The 22,166-nt window shown below is 46.1% G+C and overlaps 1 protein-coding gene and 1 pseudogene across 1 annotated transcript in view; one reads left to right on the top strand and one right to left on the bottom strand.

Moving 5' to 3' along the window:
• FHIT (fragile histidine triad diadenosine triphosphatase) overlaps positions 1–19,875 on the top strand; it is a 1,229,373-nt gene extending 1,209,498 nt beyond the window's left edge. Inside the window, exon 9 of the mRNA XM_087824669.1 lies at positions 19,774–19,875. Within this exon, the coding sequence (XP_087680795.1) occupies positions 19,774–19,875 (102 nt within the window). The remainder of the gene's footprint in view (positions 1–19,773) is intronic.
• On the bottom strand, positions 15,720–19,492 carry LOC107531455 (kinesin-like protein KIF2C pseudogene; annotated as a pseudogene).
• Positions 19,876–22,166: the final 2,291 nt, after the last annotated feature.

Raw genomic sequence — 22,166 nt, 5'->3', positions numbered from 1 at the left:
ATGGTATCAGAACCCCCTGGCCCCTGCAGGAAGTGTCTGGGGGAGCAGGAGAGGAAAGGGGGTGTGGGGAAGGGGCAGGTTCTTCTCTTTCACAGAAGGGCTGCATCACAGGCCAATCTGGCCCTGCCAGAGATGCTGAGGTTCATCAGTGGAGGTTTGACACGTGAGCTGGTCGCAGTTATAATACTGAGCTCTTCCCGTGGTCTGAATCTAGTCTCCCCTAAACCCCTTCACACTCTACTGTGTAATAGAGGGCCTGTGGGGACCTTCTGCCTTTTCGTTATAACAAATTCAGCCCTCTGTATGCCATTGCCTAGTCTAGAGGGAGACTGCACACAGTGGTGAGGGGGGCCAGGGCTGACCCCGCCTGCATTTGCATCCCAGGCCTATGCCTACTTGCACCATTTCTCAGATCTCCCTGGGCTCAGCTTCCTCCTGCATTAAATGAGAGATGATAGTAGTGCCAGCCTTGTAGGGTGGTTGTGAGGATTGATTGATTTATATACATAAAGTGCACAAAACTGCACATAGTAGGTGTTCACTGTGGCGTAGGTGTTCCTCTTAGGAATTGCTTTCCTAAGCAGTTGTTTATGTTCCTTCCAAACACTCAGGAAAATTAGGGCTGGTCATGGTATGATTGCCACATGACCGAGAGGGAGTGCTAGATCTCAGGCCAGGTCTTAGGACTGCGGACTCACAGACCTGCTCTGGGGGGCAGTAAGGTGCAAGGTGACTAAGGATGAACAGGGCTCCCCAAGAGTGGTGGAGACAGACAGAGTAACAGAAAGACAAGCCAGTGATTGAGAAAGGGGCTTTCCGGGTCAAGGTGTACGGTGGCACCTTATATGTTTTCAGGTATCATGCTGTGGCGGGGATCCTTTGGGACATAAGCTGTGACCCACGGATCCCCCAGGGAAGTTATGTAAAGTGTACATCTATGTGTTTATACATTGTTTCTGGGGAAAGGAATCATTGCTTTGATCAGATACCCAAAGGCGATGACATGTCTAAAATTGATAAATGTTCTAGAGGACCTTAGATGTAATTTGTAAAAATTCTCAATAATGTTTGGGTGTGAGCTAGTGTACACCCCATAAACACAGTGACACCGCTGGTCTAGGAGGAGGAAGGTGATCCTCCTGAAGACTCTTCCTCGGTGTCTCAGGGACAACCCTTGGCATTGTTCTATGGAGACGTTGCCAGTGATCTGCTGGACCAGTGAGAGTTGACCTTGAGCTAATTTGTTTACAGCTCAGAGCCCCTATTTCCTGTAAAGTGGGGTGATAGCTTCTGCTTCACAAGACTTTCAGGGAAATGGTATAGACCTTGGATGGATTTCAGCTTCCTTCCTGCGCGTGGTGCCGAGCTTTCTTTCGGGTAATTCCAGTAGACATTGTTGGAGAATTGTCTCGATTTTTTCTTCTTATTATTCCTATGCTTTCCTTCCCGGGCCAAGGCTGCATCTTGTCCCAAGAATTGCTCTCGTTCCGTGTCTGTGGCCTTCCCAGGGCAGCCTTGTCCTCGCTCTTGTCTCTCCACCTTCTGTAGCATCTTGGGAAGGCCGCTGCCCTTTCCCGTATCCTCTTGAGCTGCGCTGCTCCATCTGTTGGTTTCCCCTTAGCCTTTCGTAATGGGTAAGTGATATTTTGGCCCATCACTGTCGTACGTTAGAGGCTGAAAGAGAACAACATAATGCTGCTGCAGTCACTCTAAAAACATTCTGGCCCTGCCGTGTGGCCCAGTTGGTTGGGTGTTGTCCCCTGCACCGAATGGTTGCTGGTTCGATTCCCGGGCAGGGCCCATGGCCAGGTTGCAGGCTCGATCCCCAGCGGGGGCGCGCAGGAGGCAGCCGATCCGTGTTGCACTCTCACATCGATGCCTCTCTTTCTCTCTCCCTTTCCCTTCCTCGCTCCCTAAAAATCAGTGAAAATATTGAAAAAATTAAAAATGCTGTGTTGTTGCTTTCAGAAAGTAGGAACGGGCATTTCCTGTTGGTTTTTTTTTTTTTTTTGAAAAGCGGCTGTATTTAAACTTGGAAACAGGCATCACCTCAGTCTTACTCTTCATTTAGAAGCATTAAACTGGTGACAGCATGTCAGCCATTTCTGGGATTTGTCGCATTGATTGTCTCCAGCTTTCTGTGCAGCAGCAGTTGGCAGAGGCATGAGATCAGGGGCATGGGTGAGGTCAAGGGTGTGAGCTTGGGAGTCAGAAAAACCTGGCTGTCGACTCCATCCTGCCCTGTGACCGCCTGGGACGTATCAATGGAATTTTGGAGCCTTGGCATCTGTAAAACGGGAGTAGAGGAACTCATACTGCTTGAGTTAGCTGGGACTGCCATGACAAAGGACCACAACCTTGGTGGCTTAAACATGGAAATTGGTTGTCTCACAGTTCTCCAGGCTAGAATTCTGAGGTCCGGTATGGACAGGATTGGTTCCTTCTGAGGCTCCGAGAGCGTCCCTTCCATGCCTCTCTCCTGGCTGTGGTCAGCTGGGCCTGCCTGGCGTTGCTTCCTGCTGGTCCATCACCCACATCTCTGCCCTTATCTCCACATGACATTCTCACATGGACGTGTCTGTGTCCAAATTTCTTTTTGTGCAAGAATCCCGGTCTTACTGGATGAGGGCCAACTCTAGTGACCTCATTTTAACTTGATTACCTCTATAAAAGCCCCATTTCCAAATAAGGTTACATTTTGAGGTCCTGGGAGTTAGGGCTTCAACATATCTTTTTGTGGGGGACACAATTCAACAGATCACACATACCCACTAATAGGGTTGTTGGGATGACTGGATGAGCTAGTCCACGCAGGGGCTCAACACAGTGTCTGGCACTCAGCAGCCCTCAGCTGGTCGGTTCCCATTGGTGTGGGAATGTATTAGTCCCTGATTCAACCAGAAGTGGACCTTCTCACCAACAAGTGTTGGAGATTTTCTTTCGCTGCTGCTTTTCTTTCATTTTTCATCAATCCAAAGGGAAATGTAAATAAAAAGGCACAACACAGACCATTCAAAACATGGAAGGTACTGTCACTTGACCCTCTGCACTCTTTATACTTTACTATCTCCTCACCTGGTCTTCTAGTAGTGAAAACAGATTTGCATGTGTAAAAACACTTAGAAACCTATTTCAGTCTAGCCTGTGTTAATTATTTGAGAAACTATCTTAAATAGCAGAATGATTTTGTTTGAGGGGAAACTCTGAAACCTAAATAATTATCAGATGGCCATTTAAAAAAATCAAAACTAACCCACTGTCAGAGAAAACATGTTATTGGAATCAAATAAGCTGGCGGCATAATCTGCAAATTCCACATGTCCTGCTGTGGTATCTGAAACATAATTATCACGCTTAAGTTAATTAGACTAATGCTCAGAAAATCTGGCCTGGCAGCTTGTGGTAAGTAATTATATATACTGATTAAAAATGTAATACACAGTGAGCAGAAGCAAAAGAAACTCCATTTGATACAGACTGTGAATATATACAATCAAGAAGCCACCTAGAAGAGTGTCCACAATGAGCAGGAAATTTGTAGAACCTGCAAGTATTGTGCCAAGTCTCCTGCCAGGCTGCAGGCACCTACTTCACCCAGTGGAAGGTTTGTAGGCATCACAGCAGGGCCAGCTCAGGAAGGGGATGTGGCCAGGGGTGCTCACTGCCCACCCAGAGCACACACCCCACCACAGCCTGCGTCCCGAACTGCTGCTTCCATTTCCTCTCAAGCTTCTCTTTCCGAGGATGAATAGCTCTGGGACAAGCAGAGGTCAGCTTTCTCGGTGACAATCCAGCCTCTGAAACAATAAAATTGTCATTAGTTATGGGCCACAAATAAGGGTAGAATGCTGACCTCTGAGCAGGCACAAACATACCTTTCATTTGCCTTTCTGCTTGCTATTTGGTTTTCTCTCCAGTTATCCTTGAAAGAGGGAAAAACATTGGGGATCCATCGGCTAAGGCTAGGGACACCCAAGGTTTGGCTTTCTATTCAGAGTCTTCATAAGTTTACTATATTATAAAAATGTATTAAGTAACTATAGTTAAATTTCAGACTAATGAGGGCTACAGAGAAATTTCATTTGGTTCTGTGTATCTCTTACAGCACATGTCGCTGTTCCTGCATTAGCATTATAAAATTTTGTTTTGAGAACATAAACTCTTCTTCGAGGCTAAGGATGTCTATAACTGTGGCAGCCTCCTGAATATCTGATGTCTGTTTATTTGAGCAAGAAGTATTTAGTAAACACCTACTATGTTCTGATTTTGTAAGGTCATTGCTAAGGTATTGGATTGAACCATGTGGCATTGGTGTTTTGAAGGTTAAGGAAAAATTGAATATTGCTAATAGATATGGTTTTGCCCTCATAATAGAACCTATAATTTAGTGGACAAGATAGACAAATTAGAAGATACTTACAACACAATAAATTTCCTGAAATGAAATGACATAAAAGGGTCACCTAGCCCAGCCTTGGGGGAGCAGGGGAGGAAATGGATTCCATGCAGAGAGAATAGTATGTGTGAAGGGCTGGTGGTGAGAGACAGGTTGTTTAAAGAACCAATCCTACTGAAATAAGGCGGAAACAGACTGCAGAGGGTACAGAGATGAAGGTGAAAATGTAAGAGCCTATCATGCCAAAAAAGCTGTGCCAAGGACCAGCTCACTCAGGACCAGAACATCCGAAGGCCAGGGCTAGGGGACTGAGCTGAACCTGCCTCGAGCCATTACTCAGAATTTAATTTCTGCTTTTTAACCAGGAGGGCCCCCTGGTTATGCCTCTTCAGTTGTGATGCCCCAATTCATATACTAGATGCAGGCCACCCCTATTTTTAACTGAGGGTCCTTTTTAGTAGAGAAACATGTGGTTGCTTTCAGCGCAAGGCTGGAAGACTCAAGCTATTCACTTGATCTTCCTGGGCCTTTATTTCCTTCTCTGTAAAATGGGAACAACAATATTGTGCCTCTTGCTAGCTCAAAGCTGATCCAATGAGATTCTATATGCAAAGGTGCTTTGATTTAGATACTTCGACTTAGTCTCTCTTGCTCAGTAGATGTTCAATACTGTCCATGAAACAGAATGAAGGCTGGGGAAGAGGACCCTGGAGCTCCACCATCTATAGGCTATAAGATCACATCTCTGAGCCTTTCCTTCCTCACCTGAAAAGGGAGAGGGCAGCACTATGGCTCTCTTAGGATTAAATGAGATCATTTAGGTACGAGGACTTGGTACCTGGCAATTAGCGAGCACTTAATAGAAACCCATTAATAATGATAGTGATAGAGCAACAATATGATTATGCTGTCATTATTTTAAGGCTCCCATTCTTTCACGTTTTCACTTCCCTAAAGCAGACGGGTCCCTGTCATCGGACTGAAAACATCTCTCCATCAACCAGGGACAAGGGTCCATTTTCCACAGAGCCATGTTAGTAGAGAAACCATGTTTCTCATGGTTTAGCTGCTGTTCGCTGAATGATTATGTCCTGAATCTGACTCTTCTTATAAGTAGACAAGCTCTCTCTCCACCCCTAGGCCCAATAACCATTTGCAAAATGAAAGGACAATCAGTGGGTTGTTTTGCCTTTGGGATGCCAAAAACTTAGTTTGTCTGATTTTTAAAATTTTAAATTTTGGCATCTGACTGACACAGTCTGAGTAGTCAATTAGGAACACTCGCAGATCTTGGACTGACCAACTGGCTACTAGGCTTTCGTCTAATGTCAATGAACTGGAGTCAATTATTGCCAAAATCAAAAATTAAAGAGGTAGAAGAGCAAATAGCTTGGAAATTAATGGCCTTTTTTTTCAACAGCTTGTCTGTTCCCTACTTAAATATCAATCAGCAGACTGTTTGTCCCCAAATGGTGGGCAGCAGAAACGGAGCTCGAGTTTCAAAGCCCTTAAAATACAGCCTCGGTGTAGGAGTCGGCATGTACATAAAAGGACCAAAGAGATGATGAAACGTAGCAAGCGTGTGAAATTTACATTACTACTGCAGACATGTATTAAAATCCAGGCAAGTATTACTTTAGCTTCAGAAATAGGACATAAGAGCAAATTTATGGGGAGAAGAGCCCTTGGATGACTGTGTCACATAAAGCTCTTAAGGAGAGCAGTTTAAGAGCAGCATCCTGTGTGAAGTGTTATGCCCAAAATAGATCCTGGGGGCAGTCAGCGAAGGGATACAGCAATTTCAGACATTCGGAAGCCAGTTAGCAGCTTCAGTGCCTTTACACGGCAAATGCCACTGTGCTGTAATCCTACGGAGGTTGTCTGATGAAGTGAGACTTCGACAGTGAGGGAAATTGCAGTCCGCCCAGGTTGTAATCCTACCTATTGCCCAGAGCCGGTCATTTCTGTTTTCATTTATGGCCTGCTTTTACTTAGTCATTTAAGCAATGTTTAATGACTAATGAGTATCTGCAAATCATCACCCAAAACAAAAGGTACAATTTTGATAATATCCTAACCATGGGGTGGGCCCACACACTAACCCGCGCCCCTCCTTCCCCCACACTGAGGTGTCCAGCAACCTGACTCTCAAGGTCCCCATTGCTTCATTTCTTTTTACATAGGTTTAGGCATCTCTATGCATTCCTAAAATGTATATATTTTGGAGGGTTTTTTAAAAAAGTTTATAAAAAATCATCCCACTGCATATTATCTTTTGGGAATTAACGTTTCCTTTAATAATATGTTGCTAAGATTCATCTATATGGGTTGTCTCTACCAAGCAATCCTTTTGAACACTGTCTAATATTCTATTGTATGATTATATCATAGTTTATTCCTCTGCTCTGATGGATGTTGGTCATTTCCAGGTTTTTCCTATTTTAATCAGAGCTGCTTTGAACAGTCTCTGGCCTGAATTTCTCTCGGGTATATGCTGGGGATTGTATAGCTGGGTAATAGGGTTTTGTGAATGTCAACTTTAGGAGATAAACCAAATTGTTTTCCAAAGAGGTTGCTCCAGTCTACCCTCTCATTAGCAATGAGGATTGATCCTGAGGGTCCATATCTTCTCGAGCCCACCGGATTACCAGATTTAGGAGTAGCTCAAACTCAGCAGCTTGGTCTTGTGCCATGTGACTTTAACCACTGGAGCCAGGACTTATGTGTAGAGTGGGGGGGGGATAACTGTGTGCTGGCACCGCTTGTCAGGTGAGGGTCAGACAGTCCCAGGGAGTAGTCAGATGCTTATCCCTGGAGCTTTCAAGCCAGGGCATGAGTACCCCTTGGAAACAGTATGGCAGGCGGATACAGGTGTCCCGGGGACGCTCGGACTGGAGAGTGTTAAAGATCTGTGTCAGATGCTGATTCTAGGAACAAGCATTTCTTAAAAAATATTTGTTTCTGGTCCTTTAAATCAATACTTGAAATTGTAGGAAACTATTTTAAAGTATATTAATCTTTTGTCCTTTAAAGTCAATCAAATAAACTTCTTTAAGCCTTTTAGTGGCACTGAGGTGAGATTAATTAAAAGATTAGGACTCTTAAAATATCTTTATGGGTTTTTCATTCCTACAGGTGTAACTGCCAACAGGAATATTTTCAGCTTTAATAGGAATATCAACGATACTAATATTTAAAAATCAAGCTATATTTATATGAGCCAAACCTAGGAGATATATATATTTATATATATATTCTTATTTTACATATTTATAATTCATATTTCTATTAGGTATATTATTTATTTATATACTGTTTATATTTATAGGTATAGATATAAATCCCAGGCTTGGGTCTTTCTACAGTGCCTCTTGAGCATCTTGGTAATAAATAATTGGGAGGTTAGATGCACAGTAGGGAGCTGAAAAAGCGAGGGTATCTCTTTCCTTGCCTGATGCTGTGAAATAGTCACAAGCCTGGCACTGCATTTTAACTTTTCACTGTGGTGGAGAAGTGTGTGTGTCTGCAGGGGCCTCATATCTCTATTGTCTATGCTGATTTCTGGATTATGGTCACTTACAGGATACATAAAATTGAGCCTGCAACAAGGAAACCTCAGTTTCTTTCCATTTAAGTATTTTGGCTTAAAAAGATTAAAAAAATATGTTTGAAATCCTTTGTGACAAAGATCTTTGTCACGCATGGTAAACTTAGTGTTTCAGCTACATCCAAGGTTTTATATCTTCATTGAAGGAGGTTTTTAAATGAAATAGAGAGAGGTGTTTGGGAAAGGTTGGCTCCTAATTTGTGCAACTCACACAGGCCAGGTTCTTTGAAGGGCATCAGAAGAGAGTGGACTGGTGAGTGACGGGGGTAGGTTACTGCCAAGGGGTGCGGTTTTGTAACCAGAGGCAGGAGGACAGTCTTGTAGAAAGAAGGAATCGGAACCGTCCAGTGGAGTGCTGAGTAGCTGGAATGGAGACTTCACATTAGTCATTTTTCATCTGCCAACAGGTGGGTGCCGGTGCCAGCACCTGGCCGGGTGGGGCTAGGTAGCTCCTGGAGCTCTGCCAAATGTATGGTGAAAATCTGGAAAGAAGGTTGCGAGGTCAGCCTGCTCCATGGCCGCCACTTGTGCACATAGCTTGCCGCGCACCTGCTTTGCTGTGGAGGGCTTCCTCCTAGCGGGTGTGATGTGAAGACGAGGGGGAGGCCCAGGAAGCACGAATCAAGGCGCAGAGTGGCACTGCCCACGCTCGGAGCTTGTGCCAGGCAGCCGTCCTGGCTGGCCTCGCCACCTTCCCCTCGCGCGTCTGCACCCGGTTATCATTGCCCTGAGCCTAGAAAAAGTAGGTGCTTAACGAGGGTGATGTGGCCGAATGAGTGTCCGATCCCCCATCTCTTCCAGTCTCTAGTACCGGAGGAAGGGAGGCTCACCCTCGTCTCTGCTCCTCTCTTGCCCTCCCTGCGTCAGCCACTGCTCTGCAGCCAGCTCACAGGCCACGCGGGCACCTCTGTGCTGCCCCGGGGTATCTGCGCTTGCTGATGGCGCTCAGCCTCAGTCACCTCCTCAGAGCAGCCTTCCCTGACCGCAGAGGAGGCACTGCAGCCGGACCCCGACCCCAGCCCTAGCCCTGACCACAGCGTGGGGGTTGAGCTCTGTGTGCAACTTTGCTTTGCTTTTCTGTGCTGCTTTATCAACCATGTTTTCTAAAATGTTAACCAAAGGAACGTTCCCAAGAATTTACAGAGTGGGTCCATGAGTGTGCTAGGAGCCAGCAAACGATATTTCTAATCCCAGCAAATACTGGTCCTAGTTAGCCAGGTGATGTGAGTTCCTGAGACTTGGATTTTCATCTGGAAAGTGGGGCTGAAGTAAATGGGGAGGGAAAGTGAAGCTCAGTGCCCGTGACACATCTGACAGATGCTGCTGCAAATCCCGCTCCCGGGTGTCAAGCACAGCAAGCAGTGGGGACACAGAGATGGACGGTCCTGTGGTCTGGTGATTTCTACTATGAGCATGGGAGCTAGACAGGAGGCTTTTTGCCAAATTAACTGTTGTTGAGGGCTTATTATAATTTAAAGAGCAACGGACTCCTGGGTGAGGGCAACTGATTGCCCTACCAGTGGTCAAGCCATTGCTGTGATTGGCTTTCCTCCGGCAATGCTAAGCAGGCTGTCTCACCCTTATAGACATGAGGCCCATAGAGTAAGCTTGAAGAACATTTCAGCAGGGGGGTGTCCCAGGAATAAGTCCAGATTGCACGTCACTCTGTGCAGATAATTCTCAAATGTACCGACTCCCATGTTATCCCCCCAGGATCCCTCCTCCCGTAGTCTAGTTTCCAAGTCCTGTTCCTTAACCCCCTGATGTCTTGTATTAAGTTCTCAGTGGTGGCCACCAGGAGGCAGAGCAGCGGATCCAGGAGGTCCTTCCTGTAACCTTGCTCAGATTTCAGGTTAGCCCCCCTGATAGTTCCCCCGACAGGAAGGACTCATTTGATGTTTTAATTGAAATCAACTCTGCACAGGGCCAGAAGCCAGGGTTGCTCTTTTCTGAGCTGCTCCTAGTAAGCTTCTGATGAAAACCTGGAAAATTTAACATCCAACCAGTTAAAGCAATTTTCTGATGGCAGGCATGAGTTGTCCACCTTGGTTTGCACAGGCTTTATAGGGTGCATGGGATGCTCTGAAGACCATTCTCAGTACAGTCAGTTGAGGAATATGTGGCTCAAACTATGACGCTGGCAAAGTCTCATTTGCTGCTTTGGCAATTGGCTTGACAATGCGATACTTTAATGTATAATTGGATAAGCAATTGCGTTGTTATAGTACAGTGGTTTGGCATAATTATTTTCCAGTGCTGTGATTTTCTAGTTAATACTTCTGGGGGTTACAAATTCTTAAACATCAACACTCTATACTCCTTGAAAGTAGGATGCCATTAATTAATATAAGAGCTTATTTCAGCATTTTGGCCCCACTGGCAGCACTAAAAAAACCTTTGCTTTTACTCAAGTTAAACTCAACTCAGAGATTTGGCAACTAATCGACGGTGAATGCTCTGCTAATCACCTGGATTTCTCTCGACAAAGGGCAAAGAACTGGGCCTTGGGAACTTCACAGTGAACAGAGGGAACCAGAGGTCATTTGGTTGCCCTGAAAGGTCTCACCATCTCTCGCAGTCAGTCCAGGGTTCCAGCTCATAAGATCCCTCACACAGAGTAGGAAGGCAGGCAATTAACATATTTTTGCACAAAGAAACAGTTGAAAAACCTCAGGTTCTAAGGAAGCAGAGTGGTAGGCAGAGGTTGGTGGCACAAGACCTTTTTATTTGTGCCAAGTGAGAGCACAAGGTAAGCCCAACGCGAGTGACTGTCTGCTCGCTGGACAAGCAGCACTTGGAGAAAAGGGTTTGGTGTCTAGGGAGGAAACTCGTGCTCGGAGGACACTGTGTGTGTGTGGCAGAGGGGGACAGTGAGACAACATCCAAAGTCATGAAATATAACGCCACCAATCTAAATAAACGGTCCGGGGGGCTACGTGGGGACTGTGGGGAGTACGTGACTGGGGAGAGGCACGCACTTTGCAGGGAGGGAGTGATTCTCCAGTGGTTCTCCCTGGGTCAATGTGCGCTTTACAAAGGGCCAGGGAGGCAGCGACCAGAGGCGAAAGTCTGTCATAGGGAGGGACCGAGTCACCGCTCAGGGTGCTGCCGACTCACCACCACACTGGTTCCTGGGCAACGGAGCCCCTCCGTCCCTCCAGCCCCTCCTTGCCCAGGCCACCCCGGCTCCCGTCACTTCTCGTCTGGCTGCCGGTGGCTCCCTCTGATTCATCTCCAGCCAGGCCGCTTTTTAGGGAGCGTCTTCTAGTCCTTTTACTTCCCTGCTCCTAACCCTTTAATATCTTCTTTGCACCAAAAATAAAACCCAAATATTTCAGCCATCCCCACAGGCCGCAAATGATCTTCCCTCGCTCCTCTAGCCACTTTCTTAGCCTCAGAGCTCCCTTCTCCCAGCTCTGCTTAAGGGATTTCTATCGTTGTTTACCTCCCAGCTTAAATGTCTCCCCTTCAGGGAGGCCCTCCACATCCCAACGCAAACTTCTGCCTCCCCTGCAGGCCACGATGCTCTGTTTTCTTTAAAGCTCTCATAATATGAAGTTATTTTGATGTCCAAGAGCTATAGCTCAGCCCAGCAGAAACGAGACATCCACGTTTCAGAAGGTCATCGCTCCCCTCGCTCAGCTCACTTCCCACCTCTAGACCGTCTCCCAGGGTTAAACCCCATGTTTAATGCCATCTCTCACACTGCTTTACTTTTTTCCTGAATTGACTTATTTTTAACTTAAATAAATTGACTTTACAAGGAAATTTGAGATGACGTCATACATGGGAGCCAACCCTAAAAATAAGTGTGATCTAAACAGAACCCCCTCATTGGATTCTAGCTGGAGCCTGGGTTACGTAGAGGCCGTGTGGGCTCCACGCGAAGGACAGGCCAGTCCAGCTGAGACTTCCTTTGTGATGGATCAGAACTGAAGGGTGATGGCAAAGGGAGCTTCCTCAGTGGCCCTCAAAGCTGCTGGCAGCTTTTCCTTGTGGACTGGAGGCCATCTTCTGGGTGACAGGGGTGTGTTTCGAAGCACGGGAATGTTAAGACTTCTCAGAATGGCAGTGACCTTTGAGGACTCTGGTGGACGGTCGGGCGTGGCTGGGACACCGGGGCAGGGTGCTGAGGGAAAGCAGTGCAGGTGGCTGGAGGCTGGCGCACGGGGTTTGCCGGAGCCAGTGCCTCGCCCAGGAGAACCCTTCCCTCAAATCCCAGTGTGAGTCCCGACTTCCCGAAGTCAGCTCTAGACCCCGAGCCCTGCCCTGGCGAGATCACTCTGAGATGTCCTAAGGACACTAAGATGGAAATTTTAGCCCAATGTTACGCCAGACCGACTTGTATTAAACTGTGTACGAATCATTTTCCATTTGGGTGGCGAGACCCCAGAAGGCAAAGTTTTTTGGCTCATTTATTTTTCAAGCTTTTATAAGACCTAGAACAGTGCCTGGCGTTTATCATGTGCTCATCAAATGCTTGTGGACTAAACTGAAGGCGGTAAAAGGGAATTGGATCTAAGAAATCATTTCCCTCTCCATACTGTATATAAACACACACCCATCTGAACGGAACCATGAACATAAAAAACGGTTTATTTAAGCTCTCTGCTCTTTATATTATTTTGCAAAACGAATAGCAATGAAAAAGGTATTGATGTATTTTATAACACCCAGGTTTATATTTCAGCCACTTGCTTCTTGGAGAAGTGGCTTTAAATGTTTTCCCCTTTGAAGATAATTTGGCATTTTACTACAGGTTAGTCCCAAATTCTGAAAAGCACTGAAATCGCTGTGAGTCATCCCTCCTCTGTACTCCATGACTGGGCTATAAAAATGTCAGTGGCCGAGAAACTCTGAGCTTTCCATCCGGAGTCAATGGCTGCCCCACATACCTCGCGTTACACACTCCACGCACAGAAAGGAGCGCAGTGTCAAAGTCAACACACATCAGTATTTCTGTCAGAAATCCTGTTAGCACCGCCTTCCCCAAAAATCACTGCAGGCAGACAGGGGGGTGACTGCAAATACTTAAAAAAAAAAAAAAAATCTCTTCAAAGCTGGATAGAAGTAGAATGCACTTGGAGGAGCTATCACAGACTTCATTCATTCTGTTGCATGTGATTAAAGTCTGGTTCGAGTTTTTGCAAACTTCGTAATGTTGGCATGTGAACCAGTTTCAACTGTTGTTGCACAGGGTAAAGGAAGGAATAGCAGCATGCCGGCCGTGGGCCAGGGCGCTGAGCATTTTCCCAGTTAACTGCGTAACTGGACTGCAGGGAGGAGAGACGGATACTGCAGAGCGTTGAATCCCTGGCACCTGGAAGAAGCATTGTTATTTTATGTGCTCCTAAGAAAGAAAAACACTGCCAACTAAATTATGACACACCATTGATTTTAGGACATGCTTTGATTTCAGAGATGTTAAAATGTGAAAAATAGTACATCTTAGAACCGATAAACTATGGAATTTAGACAGTGCCGGTGATTTACTCTGAATTTCATGCAATAATAATAAGCCCTAGAGTAGACAGGATGGTAGCCTTGAATTTGATGATCCTTTGGGCAGTCTCCTCTGTCTTTCCTGAGATTCGCAGCGAGGCAGGTGTGGGAACAGCCCACATGCAAGCCAGGTACTTTTCTGTAGGGTCCCCTAGGTTGAATTGCCAGATAACATACAGGAGGTTAAATCTGAAGTTTAGATAAAAAATGAATATTTTTTAGTATAAGTATGCCCTCAATACTATGTGAGATACTGAGAAAAAATTAACTGTGTCTTATATTTTTATTGCAAATCTCACAACCATGCACGCAAAGTAATTTTGACTATATTTGACCTTTGCCACATGCTTTCACTCTTGGACCTTTACCTGGGAGGAGCCTCCATTAGTATCAATTCACTCCTGACAACAACCCTGGAGTGAGGGGTTACCACAAGTCACTTTCCAGCTACAGGAGCTAGATTTCCTCCTCGGACTTAGATGTCTCAGTAGATTAGTTGGTTTGGGTTTGAATTCTGATCATAGCTTTTAATCCTATTTGCATGGCAGTAAGTTCGAAAAGATACAGATCATTGGGAACCATCAAGGCGGTAAAGGCGCTTTTACCCCTGGAAAAAACCTCTGTGGGTTGGCCATGGTTCACTGTCATGGGATCGGTGTAATAAAGATAGTAGTAGTAGTAGGAGCAGCAAACACTAAGCACCAATTACTGCGTGTCAGGCATGTCACTACTCCCTTGGCATAGAGCACTTAAGGAGTTTGCCCTTTTCCTTGTTAAAATCTAGACCTAACCCCCTCTCCTTAGAGAGCCCTTGCTGGATGCTCTCAGATGAGCCCATCCCTCTTTATTCTAACCCTCTATTTCTTTGTAAAAGTCAGTTGATGCTCAAAAGCCTTTCAAACTAGATGAGCCCCTCCCAGCATCTTTCCCTTGGTAATGCCCATCTCGCTCATAATTCGCCACTTGGTGTCTCCCCTCCTTACCTGGCTGCCCCCCACCCCCATGAGAACAGTGAAGGGGTCCGTCTGGCTCAGTGCTTTAGGGCAGGGCCTCCCCTAGCACTGCAGGGAGAGAACGAATAGCCCTGCGGACAGCTGAAGGTAATCTAGAAGGTTCATCAGACGTGAAACCCCTTCATGAAAGCTTGCCCAAGGCAAATAGTGCCTTTCAATAAACCAGAGTTTAAGATCATTAGGGCTTATCCAGTGAGCCCGGCAAAGCAGAACTTGACTCCAAACCACAGCACGTTTAATTTCTAAGTCACCTGGAGGCTCTTCGAGGACACACGTCCTGTCCACCAGGGCCTTTCCTGGGTCCCTGTTCCTGCAGAGACAGAAACCCCGTTCAAAGGCTCCTGAGCTAGGTCAGTATCCCGGTGCTGCTGGGATGGCCTGTGGCCCAGACGCTCCATTAACCTGGCAAGAACAGAAGAAAAGGGGCCTGCAGCATGTCTGCAAAGCAAAGCCTCAATTCTGTTGGTAGGGTCGCCAGCAATGGGCTTAAAAACAGATGCATTATTTCTGTATGTGGTTGGGCTCTATCTACATACACACACGTTTGTTGTTTTTTCCCAAATGCACTGCTACTCAACAGTTAAGTGCATCTTAGAATTGCCTGAGAAATTTGAAAACAATTCTAAAACCCAGGCTGCCCCCAGACCAATTAAATCGCAATCCCTTGGGGGGAGCCAGACATTAGCAGTTTTCAAAGTTCTTTGTGATCACGGTGAGCAGCCAGGGTTGAGCTTGGGGTGTTCTTTCTTTCTTTTTCTTGCTTTATTGTTAGACACAATGTATAAACACAAAACAGCAGGAATCCTTTTGGACCTCAGAAAACAGCAAGGAAGGAAGAGTTTCCAGAAACTTTTTTAAAGTACAAGACATATTTAGTGCCCAGACCAAGGGTGTGGGTGGCGGGCCACAGCCAGCAGAGCAGGACCCAAGGACCCTCCTCTCTCCTCAGAGCCAAGACAACCCCTGGGGGCCCTCCACCAGCAGCCAAGGGCCATACAGGATAGTTAAAAGTTCCCTCCTCCCATCCCTGCTCCCTCTGGGCTACAATTGAGGAAAAGGAAAGTAGTGTCCTATGTCATTCTGATCCCCTCTCCACCTGCCCTGATGCAACAATACTTGGCATATACCAGGCCTGCAGGTGCCCTGGGTTCACCAGGAAGGGGTGATATGGTGAAAAGTCTGGGCGCAGAACCAAACATCTTTATTTGCAGTTGTCACTGGGCTGTTTTTTGCTGCTTGCTGGCTGGCTGGCCTGCTCTTCCAGCTGCGTGGCCAAGCGCAAGGCCTTGATGGCATCTTGCAAGGCTGAGAGGTGCTTGGCTGCTGGGCCAGGGCAGATCTGCCTTGTTCACAAAGGTCTCCAGGTTGTGGTCTGGTTGCTTGGTCATCTTGGAGAGCTCAGGCCAGCCTGGGTCTTGCTGTATAACCTCCTTGAGCTCCTCTAGCTCCCGGATGTGAGTCAGGGCTTCCTTAGAGCTGGACATCTGGTCCCTTAGAAAAACTGCCTGCCATCAGGCACCCGTGGGAGCTGGCTTCTGTCTCTTCTGTTTCCATTTCAGTTGGCTGCTCCCCACTGGGCCCACGGTGGGGGCTCTGCTCCTTGACCCTGTCTGCATGTTAGTGTATTTAACGTATGTTCACAGGAGCTTATGCCTGGTAAGGTCATGGCAGTCATGCAGGTCCCTGAGTTCCCCCGATAGGGAGCCCCGTGGCACCTTATGTCAGCTGCTCTCGACGAACGGGGTGAGTATCTTGTTCTGCACCAGGGCCCCGATGCATCCTCCAGAGCCAGGAGACTTTTGATTTCTGCTCCATGTATGTGAGTCTGCTGATCAGCACTGGAAGTGTCCACACCTCATTCTTCCCTTGCCAGATCCACCAAAGAGAACTGGCCACGCACTCTCCCTTTGGCTCAAAGAAGAATCTGGAAGCAGGCATGGGAGTGGGAAGAGTTGGGGTTGTCAGATGTCTTCCCAGAGGTCCTGCAGACACTGCCTGTGTCAATCATCTTGACGACATCTTCAGCAGAGTTAACCAGGTGCTCCTGTAGCCCCAGCACCTGCAGGAGGCCACCGGCCGTCTGGCCATGTGCAAAACAGGTTGCTTTTTCCGCCTTGGAGAAGCGTGTGTACCGGGGCCTTCTGAGCACCTATAGACGACTTCATTTGAAGGTGTTTCATCGAATGCTAAGTCGAAGCAGATGTCTAGTTCTCCAGACCCTTTGTTATGTCCATGTCTATCTTGGGCTAGTGTCTATGCAGGACCTCTGGGAGACACTTGCCAGGAACGGGAATCATATCCCTTTCTTTCTTGGCCAATTCTTCTTTATTCCACGGGAATTTCCTAACAGAACTGGGTACGCTGTGCTCTTCCATAGGATTAGTCATAGTAAGCGGGTGACTATGCTGTGCTCTTCCATAGGATTAGTCATAGTAAGCGGGTGACTATCCGAAGTAGCCTGAAATCCTTCAATCATCTCTTTGCCCTTTGTGGCACCTCCTCCTGTCCATTCCACTGAAACCCGGGCTTCCCCCAAGTCTGCAGTCCTTACACTGACGTTGTGAATTAAGCCCTGACTGCGCTGGGTCTTGACGTCCAGATGGGAACAAGTGGGCCTGCAGTGGCGAGTCCACGAGGCAGGCGGCAGGTGCGCTGGAAAAAGCCACCGAACTGCAAGAGCCTACAGCTCTGCTAACCCCACGAAGCCTGGAGCATGGGTGATCTAAAGAAAGCCACAGGCTTGCATCGGGGCATTTAGGAGGGAAAACTCGAAGTTTTAAAAAACACGTACGACAGAGTTTTGCAAATATGATTAGTTTTTGTTTTATTTATTTTCTCTTTCCCGTAAACAACTCCTAAGCGTTGGCACAACGTTGCCATCTGTAAGGCAGATGTCAATAACAGACGGTCACCTAATAATTAGAAAGGCATTAACATTTGCAGCCTCTAAACTATTTGGACTCATCTGGTATGATCTGTTTTGATGAGGCCACTTAATGCTTAAGTTCTGTGTCTTCCCGTGGCGGAGGCAGAAGTGGGAAGACCACGTTTCCTGAGCTTTGCCTTGTTCTTTGTCATCCTACTAAATTGTTACAGGATGGATTTATAACAGATCGGAAGCTAGTATCAAAAGGAAAATTAGTTCTCAAGTAGGAAAATGGCAATCCAGCCTGACTCGCCCGTAGCAATTGTGTCATATCTGCCTCTGCAAGTCAGGAAATGACTTCTTAATGTGGTTTTCTCCCACTCAGGAGAATTAAATCTATGTGGCAAAATGTAAAACCAGTGTGCTGGCAGCCAGATTCTGAAGGGAAGATCCATGACCCTCATAAACATATCTGTGGCCTGGTTATATGCTAATGAACCTCATTTAGGCTCAGAGTTACCCTGGGTGGAAATACAGCTCAGCTGGAGAGCCGGGCTATTGTTCCCTGACTGTTTGGCCTCCTGTATCAAAGTTTGCTCTGAAATAATGGTGCAGTTTCTCCATCTGCTGCAAGCTGCCGGGGTGGGGTCTCTGGGTTAGATTTAGAGTGATTTTGGCCTGAAATAGCAAATACCACTATTTTAGTTGATAGACTTTTTGCTGAGTCCGCAAGATTCTTTCAGAAGGACCTGATGGGTGAATGCACCTGGTGGGTGGAGCAGGATCTGTGGAACTGTGGTTCCTCAAGGCTGGATTAGCAGGCAAAAAATTAATCGTTGGGAACAGCACTGGCGCTTCAGCTGCCTAGCTGGGTGATCTTTGACAGGTAAATAAATTTCTGGGGACCTCAATTTCTTCCTTGGTAAGATGGAGCTAAATAGTGCCTGCCCTGTGTATGGGTTATTGTAAGGATTAAATGACATGATGCACCGTGAAATAACACGCACCAAAGAAACTGCCCTTTGCATTCTAAATACTAACCGTCATTGGTGCTATTAAATCATTTGCCTCAATCTCCTCAAATGGCTTAACACAAAACACTGCACTGGATCCTGTAAAGAAGTTATCCCTTCAGCATTTTACAGTGTACGGAGCCTCACACTGGAATAACAAATGTAGTTAATAAGACTGAACTGCAATAGGCGATTAAGGGAGAAATTGGGCTCTTCTAATGGAGAGTTCTGAGAACATCCCCTACCTCTGATAGAATTGAAATTTTACCCACACTCTACGTAAATATGACACATATACAAGATATTTTTTTAAAGAAATATAGGTATCTGAAGAGAATTTTTAAAGGATTCAACTAAGACCAATTGTTAATATTTTGATGTTTCCTAATTTTTGTACTGTTTACCTGCTTGAAGCTCTTTCAATAGATATACTCTTATTTCTTACTCAGCGCTCATGGCCCTTGTATTATTACCATAAATGTGCTTGGGCTATTTTGGTTCCCTGAACAGAACTGCTCAGAGCTCATAGAAGAGAAGCTAAGCCAAAGAGAGCGGTAGATAAACCCAGGCCAGGTCAGAGGAATGATCATGGGCAGGCAGCAGCCTCAATGCTTAATGTCTGGTAAGTGAAAGGAAGGAATGATGATGGCTGAGGCAGAAAACTAGAGAGTTGTGGGGATTATGGTAAATGGCAGGATGCCCCTCAATCCGTGACCCCCACTCCCAGCAGACAGTTACAAATAGCAAACGGGCCACAGTGAGTTATGCAAAGAGCCCAGGTCTGAGAAAACCTCAGCATGATGCTTGCCAATTCCAAAGAAATAACCCAGAGGACTGGCTGTAAAGGACATGGGTTTATTAGGATTTATGTATGCACTGGAGGTGGCCAGTGAAATTTTCTGCAACTTGGACTCTTTTCATACGAGGTTATATAGAGTACAGAAAACAAAGCAAAACAGGGCATGCCAGGGGAGAGGGACACATTTGTGCACCAGTTGTTTGAGATCGAAATGCTAGCTGTTTCTCTGCCTTTTCTTGACCGAGTAGCTGGCCAGGCTCCCAAGGTCTCACAGCCCACTTACTGATGGCCTTCATCCCGTTAGGCTGGGAGGGGGAGTGGAGCATGGGAAGGGGTCCATGTTCTCACATACCATACAGTTGCCTAATATGGTTATTTTATTGCAAATGCTGGAAATGTGATTTTATACATGAAACCAGCCCCATTCAAATTTGGGCAACTAATGCAATTAAAAGACACACACTTCCCAGCCTCTGATTTGCGAGTTCTGCTCAGCCACCTCGCAATACTTGTTTAAGGAGATCCCAAGAACCCTTTAATGAGCCTCTTCTATTTTTTTTTGTTTGTTTCTCCAAAGCTCCAGAAACATGACAAAGAGGAGGCGGACTCCCCAGCCTCGTGGAGATCAGAGGAGGAGATGGCAGCAGAGGCCGCAGAGCTGCGGGTCTACTTTCAGTGAGGCAGGTAAGGACTCTGCTTCCTCGCCACTGAGACCCTCCAAGGGGCCTCAGGAAAGGGGCTCCCTGCCCAGGCTGGGGACGCAGAAAAACAGCTGTACCAACATCCTAGGGTGGTGGCTGCAAAAGACATAAAAGCCAGAGTGGAAAAAGCCCTGGTTCTTGGGGGCCTTATTCCTGCCTGTGAGCCCCCTCTTCCTCCCTGTCTCCAGTAACTCTCCTGTCTGGTCACTGCCCACCACCCCCTCTCTGTTTCCTCTTCTCTAATCCATTTTTTATTAAGCCGCCTCCTGAGATCGTTTGTAACTCAAACCTGATTGTTTAAGAGGTGAAAGTCCCACAATTCCTCTGCCAGGTGCTGGGAACCAGGCCGGGTCAGCCATGCCAAGGCCAACTCCCCTTTCACTTGGGCCTCTGGCTCCAGCTGCTGTTTGGTAAATTAGCAGCTGTGTTTCCATTTAGCTTTGGCTGCTGGGAAGCTCAGGCCACAGTAAATGGTCAAGGTGAGAATGATGTTTGCATTAATGATGTTTAACTGTTGGGAGACCGTAGATTTCAGGTGCTGGTAGAAAGCTATAGCCAACCTCCTTTTCAGAATGCACATAAACACCAAAGTTTTATACAGCGTCAAGGGGTTCGGGGATCTTCTGAAATTTATTAATAAATAGGGTAGCTATGACATACTGGGATACACCTAGATGAAAAAATTATTTGAAATTCAAATTTAACTGGACATCTGTATTTTATCTGGCACCCCTGTTAATAAACCTCCTTAGGGAGCATGGACCCCGGATAAAGAGCCTCTCCTTTAAATAGTTTCTTTTCCTTCTTAGAATCGTCGTCTTTATCTGGTCTTTTGTAAATGTGTTTATATTATAAGCTGCTGAGGTAGGTAAGATACTAATTAAAACCACAATTAGTGAACAAATACTAGCAGCAACTGAATTATAAAAAATTTTATCAACTACTTCGTGATCGTGATTTTTGTCTAGAAAGCACATTCATTGTATTTCGTTTTTACTTTGAAAAGTAAGCCCTTTTCAGTTGGTTTAAAATATATGTGCATTTGATAGCCTTTCCTCCCAGCCTCCTTTTTAAAATCTTCTAGTTAGAGACCCAGTTTTCACTTCCTCCCCGTCACTGTGGTACAGTCTGCGCTTGGGCCCTTGCGCTCTAGAAAGCTTATTTCATTCTCCAGGGTCACTGGTTTGTCAGCTAAGCACTCGACTGCCTGAAGGGACATAGTGTGGTGCTAGCAGAAGCTGTCTCTGATACTTTATTTTTACCCTGTTCACCTTCTCATTTCTTTCACGGATCAAGATAGTTTGCCTAAGGGCACGCCTGCCATATACTTTCAGTTCCCTCTTCTGAAAGCTAGTGTGTCATTTTGGAATGTCCCATCCAAACGAGGTCACCATTCTTGATTCAGTGTCCTGGGCTGAATTTTTCTGTCTGGGTTTCTTGTGTAATGGATTCTTTCAGGCAGAGGCAAGAAAGCTCTAGGCTTTCCCCAGGCTTGCTGAAGTGTAGGGTTTTGTCTTACCATGTACTTTCTAGACACTTTAAGAGGATTTAAACTTCTCACCCAAGTTTCCAGTATGCTTTGCACGTTTTTGCTTCTGTCTTGCCTTGAGGCCTAGCATCTCCTGCCCACCAGGTGAATCAACGTGCCTTATAAGTCTTGCCAGAAAGGTAGTCACCTTAGCTTGTTGTACAAGCTATTGCACGGTGCCTGTGAGTTTTTAAATGAACTGACATGAATTTCTCTCTTTAAGGGCTTTTGTTTACAGACCAAACAAATCCCTTCAGTGTTCCAGGCAGTCAGTCAGATGTAGGATCTAGACCAGGACAGGTAAAAGCGGCTGCCCAATGGTACACAACTAGTAATTGGCGGTGAGGGACTTAAACTTAGGGTCCTGAGATTTCTCCAAAAGCATCATTGTTTCCTGTTTTATAATGGGACTAAATATACCTCTTTTTACAGACAAAGGGGAAAGGAAGCATTTCGTTTAGGAAATCTGCTCATTGAGTTGGTCTACCTGGTCCTTGGACCCCTACCCCCTCTCCTTTGGTGTGTAGAGCCATTTTCAAATGTTCATACTATGTTAAAGGGTTCATAAAACTTCTGAAATTTGTTAATAAATTGGGCTATCATGCAATTCTTGGATATACTTAAAAAATTATTGTTTATCTGAAATCCAGGTGAACTTGGCCCCTCCATGCTTCCTAATTATACGTTCAGCGGCCAGTCAGTCCAAGGCAGAGCCAGTTTAAAGACTTTGAGGGCTCACCC

This window comes from Miniopterus natalensis, chromosome 15 (assembly GCF_054644295.1).
Source record: "Miniopterus natalensis isolate mMinNat1 chromosome 15, mMinNat1.hap1, whole genome shotgun sequence".
Lineage (NCBI taxonomy): Eukaryota > Metazoa > Chordata > Mammalia > Chiroptera > Miniopteridae > Miniopterus > Miniopterus natalensis.
Note: the sequence above shows the minus strand (reverse complement) of the source record. Positions and strands in the feature narration are given on the sequence as shown.